The sequence below is a fragment of the Borostomias antarcticus genome (assembly GCF_949987555.1).
Source record: "Borostomias antarcticus genome assembly, chromosome: 5".
Classification (NCBI taxonomy): Eukaryota; Metazoa; Chordata; class Actinopteri; order Stomiiformes; family Stomiidae; genus Borostomias; species Borostomias antarcticus.
In genome coordinates this window covers 7,469,648-7,483,543 of record NC_140238.1, presented here as the reverse complement: position 1 = coordinate 7,483,543, position 13,896 = coordinate 7,469,648, and the positions used below count along the sequence as shown (strand labels likewise).

At 46.4% G+C, this 13,896-nt stretch overlaps 2 protein-coding genes across 2 annotated transcripts; one reads left to right on the top strand and one right to left on the bottom strand.

The window, feature by feature from the left end:
- Positions 1-341: 341 nt before the first annotated feature.
- On the top strand, positions 342-5,165 carry angel1 (angel homolog 1; the record flags this gene model as incomplete). The annotated part of the gene is made up of 9 exons (XM_084438424.1): positions 342-975; positions 1,116-1,333; positions 2,203-2,272; positions 2,409-2,851; positions 3,438-3,570; positions 3,784-3,894; positions 4,032-4,062; positions 4,188-4,354; positions 5,029-5,165. 9 exons carry the CDS (start codon positions 342-344, stop codon positions 5,163-5,165), a joined length of 1,944 nt encoding a protein of 647 aa, XP_084294550.1.
- Positions 5,166-8,333: 3,168 nt separating this feature from the next.
- Positions 8,334-13,195, bottom strand: vash1 (vasohibin 1; the record flags this gene model as incomplete). Its single annotated transcript, XM_084437692.1, has 7 exons — positions 8,334-8,406; positions 8,803-8,912; positions 9,846-10,227; positions 10,803-10,877; positions 11,427-11,483; positions 12,075-12,163; positions 12,968-13,195. The coding sequence occupies 7 exons, from the start codon at positions 13,193-13,195 to the stop codon at positions 8,334-8,336; spliced, it is 1,014 nt and encodes a 337-aa protein (XP_084293818.1).
- Positions 13,196-13,896: the final 701 nt, after the last annotated feature.

Here is a 13,896-nt window from a genome sequence, read left to right as displayed (position 1 = left end):
TGATGTTAACTCTAACTAAATTATTATAAAGTGATGTCTACCATTCCTTTTCTGACGCAGAGCTCTTAAGAAACTGCCCCTCCTCTGCGTTCAGTGATGTCAAAGGCGCGTGTGACGGCGGTGTCTGGCACCCCACCGAGACTCAGACAGCCCTGCTGGACCAGTGGCTCAGCGGCGGCCCCCCCGGGACCCCCAAGGCCGGGAGAGAGACGGCGGGGCAGGGCCTGGAGGAGGAGGGAGCCCCAGGGAAGGAGGAGAGGAAAGGAGTAGCGAGTGTGGTCGAACCAGAGGAAGTCATGGTAGAGGCTATATTAGTGAGGGGTGAGCTACAGAGGTTGATGATGAAGGACGAGGAGGCTGAGTTGAGTGAAGAGGGGTTGGGGGTGCAGGTCAGGGAGGAGGCTGGCCAGCAAGAGGGCCAGCAGGAGTCAAACATGCGGTCAGAGGAGCTGGCGAGGGAGGAGGAGGTGAAGGAGACGACTCTGGTCTCTATTGAGGACGAGTCTAAGAGCAGAGGTCCGACAAAGGAACTATTGATTAGCGCCAATGACCTACACAACCCATCAGTTGTGGACAGCAGGATAGAAACGAGTGCATCAGAGGAAACGGAGATCTGTCATTATGACCAGCCAATAGAGGAAGTCAGTGTTGAAGAGTCAGTGACAGTCACCAAGACCCAGCTGGACGACGAGACCAGTACCAAAGAAATGTCTTCGATGAAAGAATGCTGGGACGACTACCAGTTTGCTTGTATCGGCCGACAGCATCCTGGGACTTGTGGTCCTCCTGAGATGGACCTGGTCTCCCTGCTGTCGGAGGCCCAGGCCGAGCCCTGGGAGAGCCGGACCAAACCTCAGCAGCCGGGCTGGCATTTCCCCGTCGGCCCTGGTCTGGGAGAGGTGGTCTACTGCCCCTCGTGGCAGTTCCCTGGTATGAGCTACTACCCGGTGCTGCAGGAGACCATGCCCTTTGAAGGTGAGAATTCTGCCTATGATGTCACATTGAGTAAAGGTCACCAGTAACGGCCCACCAGATGGGCTAGATTCTCAAGTTGTTATCACCGTTAGCACCCTCCTCTCAGTTCTGTAGTAAAGGGCAGTGTGACCGTTCCTCAGTGGCGTGGAGAATGTGGGAGGAGGTGGGCGAGCCTCTCCAGAGAGCCCGCTCGGACCCCCGGGCTGTGTTCGACTTCACAGTGATGTCCTACAACATCCTGGCCCAGGACCTGCTGGAGGCCAACGAGGAGCTGTACACACACTGCCCTCTAGAGGTGCTGGCGTGGGACTACCGCCTCAAAAACCTCATACAGGAGTTCAAGAAGTGGGAGCCAGATGTGAGTAATAACAATAATAATAATAACAACAACAATGATTATGTTTATTTGTACAGCATATTTTGTAAATACAATTCAGTGCTTTACAGAATAAAAAACAACATTAAAACAGTACATAATTAAAAGAAATAGACGATACATAATTGAAAAAATAATAATGTAGGAGCCAGGTGGTCTGTCACAATAGCATTAATGCAGTAACTAATGCAGTAACACTGACATTGCTTAGTGACTGCCAGCTGTACATATTGAGCTGTGTATGCCTGTCCCCTGTGTGTGTCTGTGTCGTGTGTGTCGGTCCCCTGTGTATGCCTGTCTCCTGTGTGTGTCTGTCCTCTGTGTATGTCTGTCCCCTGTGCGTATCTGTCCTCTGTGTATGTCTGTCTCCGGTGTGTGTCTGTCCCCTGTGCGTATCTGTCCTCTGTGTGTGTGTCTGTACATCTGTGTGTGTCTGTCCCCTGTGTGTGTGTGTGTGTGTGTGTGTGTGTGTGTGTGTGTGTCCTCTGTGTGTGTGTCTGTACATCTGTGCGTGTCTGTCCCCTGTGTGTGTGTGTGTGTGTGTGTGTGTGTGTGTGTGTGTGTGTGTGTGTGTGTGTGTGTGTCTGTCTGTCTGTCTGTCTGTCTGTCTGTCTGTCTGTCTGTCTTTCTTTCTTTCTTTCTGTCTGGTCTGTCTGTCGCCTCTGTGTGCGTGTGTCTGTCCCCTGTGCGTATCTGTCCTCTGTGTGTGTGTCTGTACATCTGTGTGTGTCTGTCCCCTGTGTGTGTGTGTGTGTGTGTGTGTCTGTCTGTCTGTCTGTCTGTCTGTTGCCTCTGTGTGTGTGTGTGTGTGTGTGTGTGTGTGTGTGTGTGTGTGTCTGTCCTCTGTGCAGATCTTGTGCTTGCAGGAGGTCCAGGAGGAGCACTACGAGCAGCATCTGAAGCCTGCTCTCTGCGACATGGGTGTGTTCCGGGCCCCGATCCGCCTTCCCATGTGAATGTGTAATCAATCCCACGACCATTGTAAGAGTAGAATGAAGTATGAATGAGGAATGTTTTACATCGACAGTTTTTCTCCCCCACCCTCTTTTGACCTCAGGCTACACCTGCGTATACAAACGACGGACAGGCGCCAAGACAGACGGCTGCGCGACATGCTACCACGCCGGCCGCTTCTCCGAGCTGTCTGTGAGCCTACTGGAGTTCTTCAGGCCGGGCTGTGCGCTGCTGGACAGGGACAACGTGGGCGTCGTGCTGCTGCTTCGGCCCGTTGCGTCCCGGGGCTCCGGGGCTGCCGCCCAGGGCCCACCCCTCTGCGTGGCCAACACCCACCTCCTGTTCAACCCCCGCAGGGGCGACGTGAAGCTGGCCCAGATGGCCATAGTGCTGGCGGAGATCGACCGTCTGGTGAAGTCCTGCAGGACTGTAGGGGACAACTGTAATATCGTCTTGTGTGGAGACTTCAACTGTGTGCCAAACATGGCGCTGTATTGTCTGATCACTACAGGGCAGCTCTACTACCACGGTCTGCCCGCCTGGATGGTGAGAGTACCGCACAGCACAGCACAACACAGCATAGCATAGCACAGTAAAGCACAGTACAGCATAGCGCAGCACAACACAGCATAGCACAGCGTAGCATAGCGTAGCATAGCACAACACAGCATAGCACAACATAGCATAGCACAACACAGCATAGCACAACATAGCATTGCATAGCACAGCGCAAAACAGCATAGCACAACACAGCATAGCACAACACAGCATAGCATAACACAGCATAGCACAACATAGCATAGCGTAGCAAACCATGGCATCACACAGCACAACATAACATAATCCAGTACAACACAGCATAGCATATCACGACATACTGTAGCCCAACATAGCATAGCACAACACAGCACTGCTGACTGTAATCAATGTCTGGGTTGCACATAAAATGTGTTTTGTGGTTGGCAATATGCTATATGCTACATAGCTAGTTCAGTTAGCATGGATGCATCATTGTTTAGGATATCACCCTGTTAAGTGTGTGTGTGTGTGTGTGTGTGTGTGTGTGTGTGTGTGTGTGTGTGTGTGTGTGTGTGTGTGTGTGTGTGTGTTTGTTTGTTTGTTTGTGTGTCAGGTATCTGGTCAGGAGGACCTGTCCTACAGAACCCATAATTTCCAGCTGTATGGCCCCCTGTGGCCTGCTTCCCTGGGCATCACTGACAACTGCCAATTCAGCAGAACAGAGAAGCAGGAGCAGATGACGCCAGGTCAGCAAGGGAAATGTAGTTTTTATAACGTCTGCATCATGTTCGGATGGGCTTACTGGTGGTATTATGCTGCCGATGATCGTTGTGTGAACTTTTAATCACGCATATCTAGTACAGTGGTGTTCCTCCGTATTTCCCTCTTCTTCAACGTTGTGTTGTGTGGAGGATGTGACCCTGAACATGGATGATTGGATATATTTGTCCTTCCTGTAGGGAAACCCCGGTACAGCCATGACTTCCTGCTCCAGCTACGCTTCTGTGAGCCCGCATGTGTCCGGCCCCGCGACCTGCAGATGATCGCCGGGGTGACCGACAACACACCAAGTAACACACACCAATGACACACACTCACATTCTAGACTGTATCCCGTTTCCATACGACCTCATGACTCAACGTGGCCGTAATGGTTCAGTAATGCGCTAAATGACTTCTGCATTTCACTCTCTCTTACATCTCCTAGATCCAGAGGAAAAGCAGCCATGTGCTCCCAGGTCAGTTCAACTGTAGACCTTCATGTTAATGAGTCCATAGGCATCATATGTGTCTAACGCAGCACGTGTCACTTTAGATAGAAACTGTGCCAGCCGAGTGCAGTAGTTGTTCCATTCACCCTCAGTTTCAGACACACCATCGGCCACGGCCTGGACCTGCGGTCGGTCTACGGACACTACATCCCTGATTCTGACCGCCCCGAGGTGACCACCCTACACTCCGAGGTCGGAGCCACGGTCGACTACATCTTCTACACTGCAGGAGGTGGCAGCTGTGGTGGTGATGGCAACGGTAGGGACATGTATCCAGATGGCTTTTTTCAGCGACCAGCAACTCTATAGGTTGCTCTATTGGTTGGTTGGGTTGTCCACAAAAATGCAATGCTGCTGTTGTCCACACTTGTGTGCTCTTACTAATCCACTAATTAGACGAGAGAGAAGATTCAGCCAGATTGAAAATGCGTGTAGCCTACTCTATAGCTCGTATGTGGTCGCAGCTTGTTAAGTCACCTGACATAGTACATACAGATGCATCTCAGAAAATTTGAATATTGTGAAAAAGTCCATTATTTTCCGTAATTTAATTCAAACAGTGAAACTTTCATGTATTCTAGATCCATTACACAAAGTGAAATATTTCAAGACTTTATTGTTTGAATCTTTATGATTGTACAGTATGTTCAGTATGTTCATTTATACACTCAATACTTGGAGGGGGCTCCTTTTGCACAAATTACTGCATCAACGTGGACTGTGGCATGGGCCTTGAAATATTTCACTACATGTGTAATGAATCTATAATAATCTATAAAAGTTTCACTTTTTGAATTAAATTACGGAAAATAATGAACTTTCCACAATATTCAAATTTTCTGAGATGCCCCTGTATGGTATACAGTAGTGTGGGTTCCCCCCTTAAAGAACTGCTGTAAGCTCTCTGACTTGCCTATTGGCTGTACGTTTTAGGTCTGAGGCTCATAAGTCGCCTCTCCCTGCCATCGGAGGAGAACCTGTGGTCAATGAAGGGCCTCCCTAACGACGTGTTCCCCTCCGACCACCTCAGCCTGCTGGCCAGGTTCCAGCTGGAGCTCCGGCCACTGTGACGGACGGAGGATGAGGTCGGCACTGCAACATTAGGAGACAGACGGGGGACAGAGTCTGCGCTGTGATGTGAGAGGGACTGAGCTGACATTTCTTTTTGTTTTGTTTGCCAAGAAAAAAAAGAAGAATGAGCAAAAAATCGTATATACAGCAAGAGTCTGATTTTATATGATTGAGATTTGAATGCAGAACATTTTACATTTGACATGAAAGTTATTTTACTTTATTGATGGGAGTTTCGTTTGGACTTGAAGGGCACTTTGCTAAACAATGTCTTTTTTTGTCTATCGTCTCAAAAAATATTGAAATAACCGATTGTACCTCATGTTTTCTAATATTTTATTGTTCTCTGGTTTTGGGTCAGTCATAGTAACATGTTGAATAAACATTAACTATATAATGTATGTGTGGTGATCTTTACAGTACAGTGACACAATACAGAAAGACCGACTATTTCTCAGAACCCATGCAGTTCATAGACAAAGGGATTTGAACTGATAAGGCACTCGCAAGCTCCGCTCTTCAGACCAGATCCGAGTCCTCTTCCCCAGCCTTCCTGGCAGAGATGGTGTTGAGATTGTGACCTGCATGTTGGCAGTGCTCTCCTCCCATCTCACTCCACCGAGCCTCTCCGTCTGGCAGGGAGAAGGTGTGTGTGTGGCAGAGGCATGAATGAATAATTCACATATGGTAGTGGGGAGCGTTCATGCATGATGGGGCTCCGTCGGGGCTCTCTGCGGGTGTGTGTACACACTGCAGAGCAGAGAACCACGTAGTCCACTGCTGTCATCTAAGATCAAGGTTTTTTCCACTGGAGTGTGAAATTGTGTATTTGATATGACCTTCATTCTACAATTAATTAATCTAAGACGACTGTATTCTATAGAATTCAATCACCAGAGACGGACAAGCTAAAGGAGCTTGTGTTTCTGTATTGTAGTGTTTGAGGTAGGCCTATGTATTGTTTGGCTTCTAGGTGTTGCTGTCCCTGGATCTACCTTCAATGCTACATTGAGTTTGACTTCTTCTCGTAGTGAGAGTCCCCCTGCAGCATAAAACCCCGCCAAAGAACGGAAATGGGTCAGTAGGTTTTCGAAGTAGGCCACATCTTACAAGCAGCACAGTATGTGTGTATGCTACAGCTGGATTCCTGAAGACCAGATGAAGAATTATCCTCTGATACAGCACATACACTGAAGGGCATAACATTTATCATCAAATCTGCTCAGGTTCATTTGTCACAAAGCCAAGCAGGTGGAATCTTGTTAGAGCATTGCATATTTTGTCCTGGCAGATAATCAAGCCATTGCACTGCAGTTACAAAATGTGACAGTGTGCAATGTTTTGCTGTAAAAATGAGTAAATTAAATATCCGTCCCGAACCCCAAAACAGGCTGGTATATTTCCTAGTGTGACAGCGTGCAAAGCCAGTGCAATGGTGAATAATAAACATGTCCTTATAAAGGCATTAGATGCAACTGGACAGCTTTGTTCATTGTCCTACTGGAACTGATCCTAGTCCTTTTGTAGTATCTGTACTGTAGTACTGTACTTTCTTTGTACACACTGAGCGGGGACCATGTTTGGTGTCTGTAATCTGCTCTGTGCTATCGGTCTCTTAGCTGAATGCACACTGTACCTAATTCTGGCATTTAGACTGGCACTGAGCTCTGCCTGACTGCCCTCACACCACTGTTTGGGTATTACTGTACTCATTGATCTGAGCTTCAGTTTATCCACCATTGCATTCCATAGACCTCTTCATTGAGCTTAAGCCCTTTAATAAACTTACAGCTGTCAGTGCTGACGCAAGAGTTACATCATCCCAATAACCAATATAGGCAGAGGCCACAGGCAGAGGTGAGGGAACGTTTTATTTATAAATCAATAAAGTCTGTAAATGGGCTACGAAGTTCAATAATAATCTTTTGGTACAAGACAACTGTGTCAGTAGTACTGAAATGAAAATGGACAACAGCACAAGCAGTCAAAACACTACTGGACTATATATGGCAATATTTAAAAAACCGGACTGATCCACTGGTGATGATCAATACTGAGGACGGTATGAAACTCTACACATACAAAACTGCTCTTTGCACCTTGACTATAAAGTGGAAAATATAAGTTGCCAGATAGACACTTAGTAATGAGGTTTATACAAAGGAAACAACATATAAAATGACATCAATAATGTGGTAAAAAAAAAAGAAAGAAATCTACATAAGGCCTAATAGGTAAATTAGCTGCAGTGTCTTCACTTCCGTTGACGGTTGTCCATGTCTAAGAAAGAGGTCTTAACGCATGTCGTGTCTTCATTTTTAAAAGATTCCCACGTCTCATGCTTTAGAAAGTACACATGGAATATTCAACCATATTATACCTGTACATAGCAAAACATGCTAACATCTGTGTGTGAGTGTGTGTGTGGTGATCAAAGTTCTAGATACAGCAGCTCATATCGTGGCTATACTGTATGTGGGAGCAGAGGAATTGCACAGGTAATTCAGCAAGGAATTGTAAAACTACTCACTCCGTGTTCGGCTCTTCACCGGTCATTAAAACATTCTTAAAAAAGGCACAAAGGCAGTGGTTTGCAAACTAGTCACTACAAAAGCAATTGCTGTCCAGCAGAGCTAAAGGTTAAATGTATTTACACATCTACAGACCCTAATTGTGATACAGATTGCACACAATCGTCAAACATTTTCAAAGAACTGATTGATGACATGAAAATCTATGATATGTCAAATTGCACATTCAGGCTGTGGGTTGTCAAACACAACTTTAGGGATTAGCTAAATTTCACATTGCATATTGACAAAACCCTGCATATTCATTCAGAAATATGACTATGAAATACACATTGCTAAATTTCTTAATACCTGTTTGACCTTACATAATTCATAAGTGCTGTCAGCACCACTCACCAGGCAGGCTGTGGGCTTTTCAAAAAACCCTGGTAGCAAACTAACCCACAGGACGGCTAAATGGCCATGTTTTGGAAAAAAAAAAGTGACCGGTGACCTCTTCAACAGCTACAGTATTTATGCCAACACGCCTTGTTATGACTGTAGATCATCACCTTGTAGAATGGAATAGGTCCATGTAGGTCCAGACGGGTCCATGTGAAAGAAGTGTTTGGTAGTCTCACACTCCAACCAACCTCCTCACACTCTAATCTGATATCCGTTCAAGTCTGAAGGTGGCTTCGGCTCAAGCACCTTCTTATCTCCAGATGGACTGTAAACAAACAGAACAAAACAATGAGTTATGATGTCTCATGGGTCCCAGATTATAGCAACAGATGACTCACCTTTGTTGTGATTTGTTTCCCTTAGGCACAAATCAAAGAGAATCTGCATCGTAGCTCCAAAGCATTGAACTTAATAATTGCAGTGATTTTCAGTGTATGGCATTTATAATATGTCATTTAGCAGATGCTTTCATCCAAAGACACTTGCAGTATTGAGTATCAACTTGACCACTGATAAAATTCCCTCTAATACACGAGTGGCGAGCTTCTGGCCAAGTGCCCTATCTCTTGATATCTGACTATGGAACACAATTCAATTCAAGTCAATACAATTTTATTGCAGACAAAGGGTCAAACTTTACACAGTGCACATTTAGCATTACCGTCTCTCACTGCGGCTGTTCCTGCGCATGGGGCTGCCGGGGCCACGGAGCGGTGAGCCCATGTCCCTCTTCCTGTCTTTGGTGGGCGAGGGGGGCGCAGCCTTCCCAATCTGCAACACATGACAGTTAACGCTGATCTCTATAGCAAAACATACAAATCACGCTGTGTGCGACAATGGTGGGAAACACGCACGAACACACACACGCGCACACAAATCATGCATTTAATTACTTAGAGCAGCACCTACGGTAGTACCCAAATGTGCTGAAGGATGCAGGGAGTTACTGTAAGCTGACAGTGAAACCCTCCCCATCTGTAATGTGATTGTGTGTCCCGGTCGACTCCCTATAAAACCTCAGCTATTGATTGATGGAGGCTGCTATGTGTGATGCACTGTGGTGCAAAGCTAGGCCATCATCACATGAGTGTGACTACACACACACGGGGCTCCGCGCCATCATGACTCCTTTCACGACGCTGGGGAACGGCAGATGATAAAAGATCATCGTTTGACGATGACAGCGGCTCAAACAGCAGGTGAACTCTACGTCGTCACACGCCATGGGACAGCGGGTGAAAAGGAGAAGTCGGGAGTCCCATCAGCGTAGACTAGAGCGATATACCATCTGCTCAGTATAAACACACATTTTCCCCCTTGTGACTCCCCTCTCATGACCTGAAATGCAATAAATCTCGGATGAATCCCAAATTCAATTATAAACCGGAGCAGTTGGCTGTTAGCTTCAGAGAGTGGGTGCTCAGTGCCAGGTGGAACACTCAAATGCAATCTTATCGTAAGCAGCCTCTCAACTTCCGTTATATCCCATTCCCGCTGATTCGGTAAACTCTGTATCTTATCTTTATACTGTATAGATTGGTACTTGGTACTTGTGTAATTTGTAAATTGTGTATTTTTTGTGTTTCTGCAATAATCTTGGCGCCAGCAACACTTCCCTGTGACTGTAAGCTACACTGCACATTACATGTGACGAATAAAAGAATGGGTATCTGAATCAACTCTGTGTTCCCCGTGACCCCTCACCTTCAGCCTCATGTCTCGCGCGTGTCTCTCCAGCTCTCTCCTCAGCTCCTCCTTGGACAGCTTGTCCACATCCAGGACGGAGTGCTTCCACTCGATCTGCTCCACGCTGTGGGGGTCGTGCGACACGTACTGGCCGATCTTCACCTTGCGCAGGGCGTGCCAGTAGCCCTTGTAGGCCCCCTCGAACTCCTGCACCAGGTCGGCCAGCGTGCGGAACTCCAGGGGCTTGAACATCAGGTCGTCCCTGCGGCTGATCCCCAGCGCCCCGAAGCGGCCGCCGCAGTGCACGCCCAGCACGATGTGGTAGAAGTGGTTCCCTGAGAAGTGCGTCTTAAAGCTGAGGGGGAAGCGCTCCACGCCTGGCATGCTGTTGGTGAGGTAACTGAGACAGGCAAGGGGTCAAGGAAGGGGAGAGCACTCATCTTACTTACAGTACGTTCTAATTGGATGATCCGATCTGGCTACGGGCTACGGGGTAATAATATTCATACAGTATACAACATGCAGTAGTTCTTAACCTCTGTCTTAAAACAACAGAAGTGCACAGTTAAACATGCAGTAGTCTGTTGTCAGGAATAGCCAGTCTGAAAAAATAACACTTGGCTGCCCTGGTTAAGCCAGTAAGTCCATTTGTGGGCAGAGCTTTCAGTGTTTTTTCACGCACTGCTCGGGGCATGTCTGCAGGCCTCTTTGTTCCTCTAGATTGAACAAAGCAGTTTCCTTGATAGCTATTTGGAGAGGCTGCTGTAGTTACAGTATCACTGCCAAAAACACAGTTACAGTACAAGCAATCCTCTCACACCCCATTACTCTTCTGCTGCCGTTCTGACAGAGCTGTTCACCTGCATCGAGAAACACTAAATAAATATAACACCTGGGGCAGGATTAACGTGTTCGACACGAAGGCAGAATTACGTACAAGCGTACAAATGTCACGCCCATGCACGAAAAGGATACATTCCAAGGATCACAGCCTCTAGACACTTGATTGGCAGAGACTCCCGTGTCATCTCCTTAGCGATGTCCATCAGCCTACACAGGACATGTGGTTAAGAGTAGAACGCACCTGTGCATCATCACAGGTTGCAGACACTACTGTTTCATTTCTATGACTGCACACAAAGGGATACGATCTCCTCTCTCCAGGAGGCCTACTAGGGCCTCCAGACTACCCAGAAATGTTGACATGAGAAATGTAAATAAATGCCACGATAAACCATTATCTATGATCCATAAAGGCCAAGCAAAGTGCATCATAAGCTTCTGCTGGCGTAAGACATCTTCAATATCCTGGTCCTGGTGCCAAAGCCTTGGGGGGTGCAACACAAATAAAGTCTGGTTCGGAGGCAATCAGCAACATCTGCCTCTAACAGTGCTGCTTCCTGTGTCTGCTGCCTCGATGCGCCTGGCAGGAGATGCCATTTCAGACAGAGCCCATGAGACTCTCTCTGGCAGACATCTTGTTCATTTACATGTACTGTGTGGCCTTGCTGGCTGCTCTGAACAAAAAACCCTATCTGGAGCCATGAAAGGGAACCCTGAAAAGCGAGGTCTGAGATCGGGAAGGGTATAGGAACTTACGCAGTAAGAGGCCTGCTCTTCTTGATTTCAAAAAACTGTGTTCCAGTGTGATTGTACCTGTAGGATGCGGTTAAGGACAACATGGAGGAGAAGTAGCAACATAACAAAAAATGTTGGGTTTTCATAGAACACTATACTTTGGGGAGTAGAACCTCTTTAAGTGCTTTGTGAAATTCATAGTCTCTGATTCATGAATTAGTGAGCATCTTCTTGAGCTGTGGTATGTTTATGCTTTAAATAGAATACAGCCTAAACATGACCTACATTCTGAAGACTCACCCACATTTATGAACATTGGACCAAACAAGAATGAAGGATTCAGGAGTAGTGAATCTTGGCGGCCATCATAATCTTCTTTAGTGCAGCTATGTGGCTTAATTTATAATGTATGAAATCATCTCGTGTCTATCCTTATGCATTATGTGATGCTGTGGTACATAATACAGTGCATTCACATATACCCATAACTTGAGCAATCTTAAACTCTTTCTGGACATCAATGTAGTTTTAACAAAGCTATCATAAAAATAAAAAAAACTGACTGCTCCCTGAGGTCCACTTCACAGCTAGCTTCAATGTTTCAAGGCTCATTGGTGTAGGCTAGAGTGGGGTGACCATCCAGTTTGACCATCCAAGACATAAGGATACTGCAAGTCCCTGATGTACTTCTGTATGGCTTCCAAGCGCTGTGGGATACTGGTGGTTGGTTGGTATGCAGGCACACTCGGTATAGGAATCTATGGGGCAGAGAACACACTCAGACATTATCACCACTGCACAATCACTATATTCACAGCAGCTGGTGAATGTCCTCTTGTTCATCTTCTCTTTTCTAAGTAGGAGCATCAGCTATGATTGGAATCAGTATTTTCTCCAGGCTGTCTTGCACAAGGCTAATAACAAGTATGATGGCATTCCTGGTGGAAACAGAGGCAGTGTTTTCCTCACTCAGACAAGAGAGCAGCAGTAGTGGTAGATGTTTGGGGCAGGGTTTGGTCACTACTCATTGTGTGAGCGCTAAATCTACTTTGTTTAGGTCAGTATGCTTGGGACATAGTCTGTGGCACAAACTCGCACAACAAATGCCAAATCATTTTTCGTTGATAGAAGAACTGTCTTATATTAGCATTAACAGAACATTGATAATGTATGTATTTCTTGCAACCAAGTGAAGGAATAACAGCCTCTATAACAGCTATGTCTGTTGGATAACAGGAAGGTTAACTGCTCCTCGAGAATGTGTAGTGTTTATGTGAGTGGTGTTCCTAGTGGAGTATCTAGAGGGTCGTTATTGAGTCAATCACAATCATTCTGCATAGTCAGCAGTCCTTCACCTCCTCTCCACTGGGACTGTGATTAAACTCAAACGGCATACAGGAAGATGGGACAATATATTCCACAGGATGGCTCATGGCAGGGGAAAGGAAGTGCTAAAAATCGACATGGCTATCACATCACTGACAGTGATGGACACTGTGAGTGTAGCCTGTCGGTCAGACTGAATACAGCAGGTGAGAGACAGGAATGTCACTTGCTCTTACCTTAGGCAGATCACTGGCCCCCCGGATCCGTTTCCCTATGGCCTCTCCGTTGGGGTGAATCCGGGCAACATGCCGCCACATCCGATCCCAAGTCTCCTCCTCCACCGGCAGGCCTCCCCTGTTCACGAAAAAGGGCACCCCTCCATCCCGCAAGTCCTCTTCACCTTCATCCTCTAGCTCCTCGTCTCTCTCCTCCGCCCCTCCCAAACCCACTGTGGTCCTCAGCATCTCCCTACAAGGGACTCAAATCCGGATACTGGCACAGAGATGGTTCACAGGTGCCCAATCCTGCAACTGTTTATCCTCAGGTTCTCAAATATCACTGCCACAGCAAAGGGACAACTCATGACATACCGGATATGTGGAACTTTGCAAAGGCAGAGTATCTCAGAATTCAAAATGTAAATACACCATGGAATAGCCCACTATCTCACTGATATGAAAATGCTATTTTCTTCTGCCAGAAATCAACTGTTAAAGCCTCCATGTTTCATAGTTACATAGGCAGATAACTAACTGAATCGAATGTTTCAAGTTCCAAGCCTACTGTAAAATAGACAGAAACACTTATTCAATACTCTCACTGACACATAGCGAAATCAAAATTATTTTTCTACTATGCAAGATTTAAGTCCAAGTACCCTCACTGGAGCTTCCTCCCAGACAATAGGTGATCTCAACTTGAATCTGTTGATTAGGTAACGGTCAGTGTAAATATACTTGAGTACAGCTAGCGCCTTGTGACATTTACCATCAAGTATTTAAATAATGCAATATAACAAGACAAAATAGTGTCTTAAAATGCTTGCCTAAAAGCAACATTTAAGTATAGCTTACAAATCCCTATACCAGAACGTTATCCCAGAGGTCACACTCTATCCAGAACGCCGGGTAGGCTGAGCACAATCACATCTCCCCGACACTCCTCG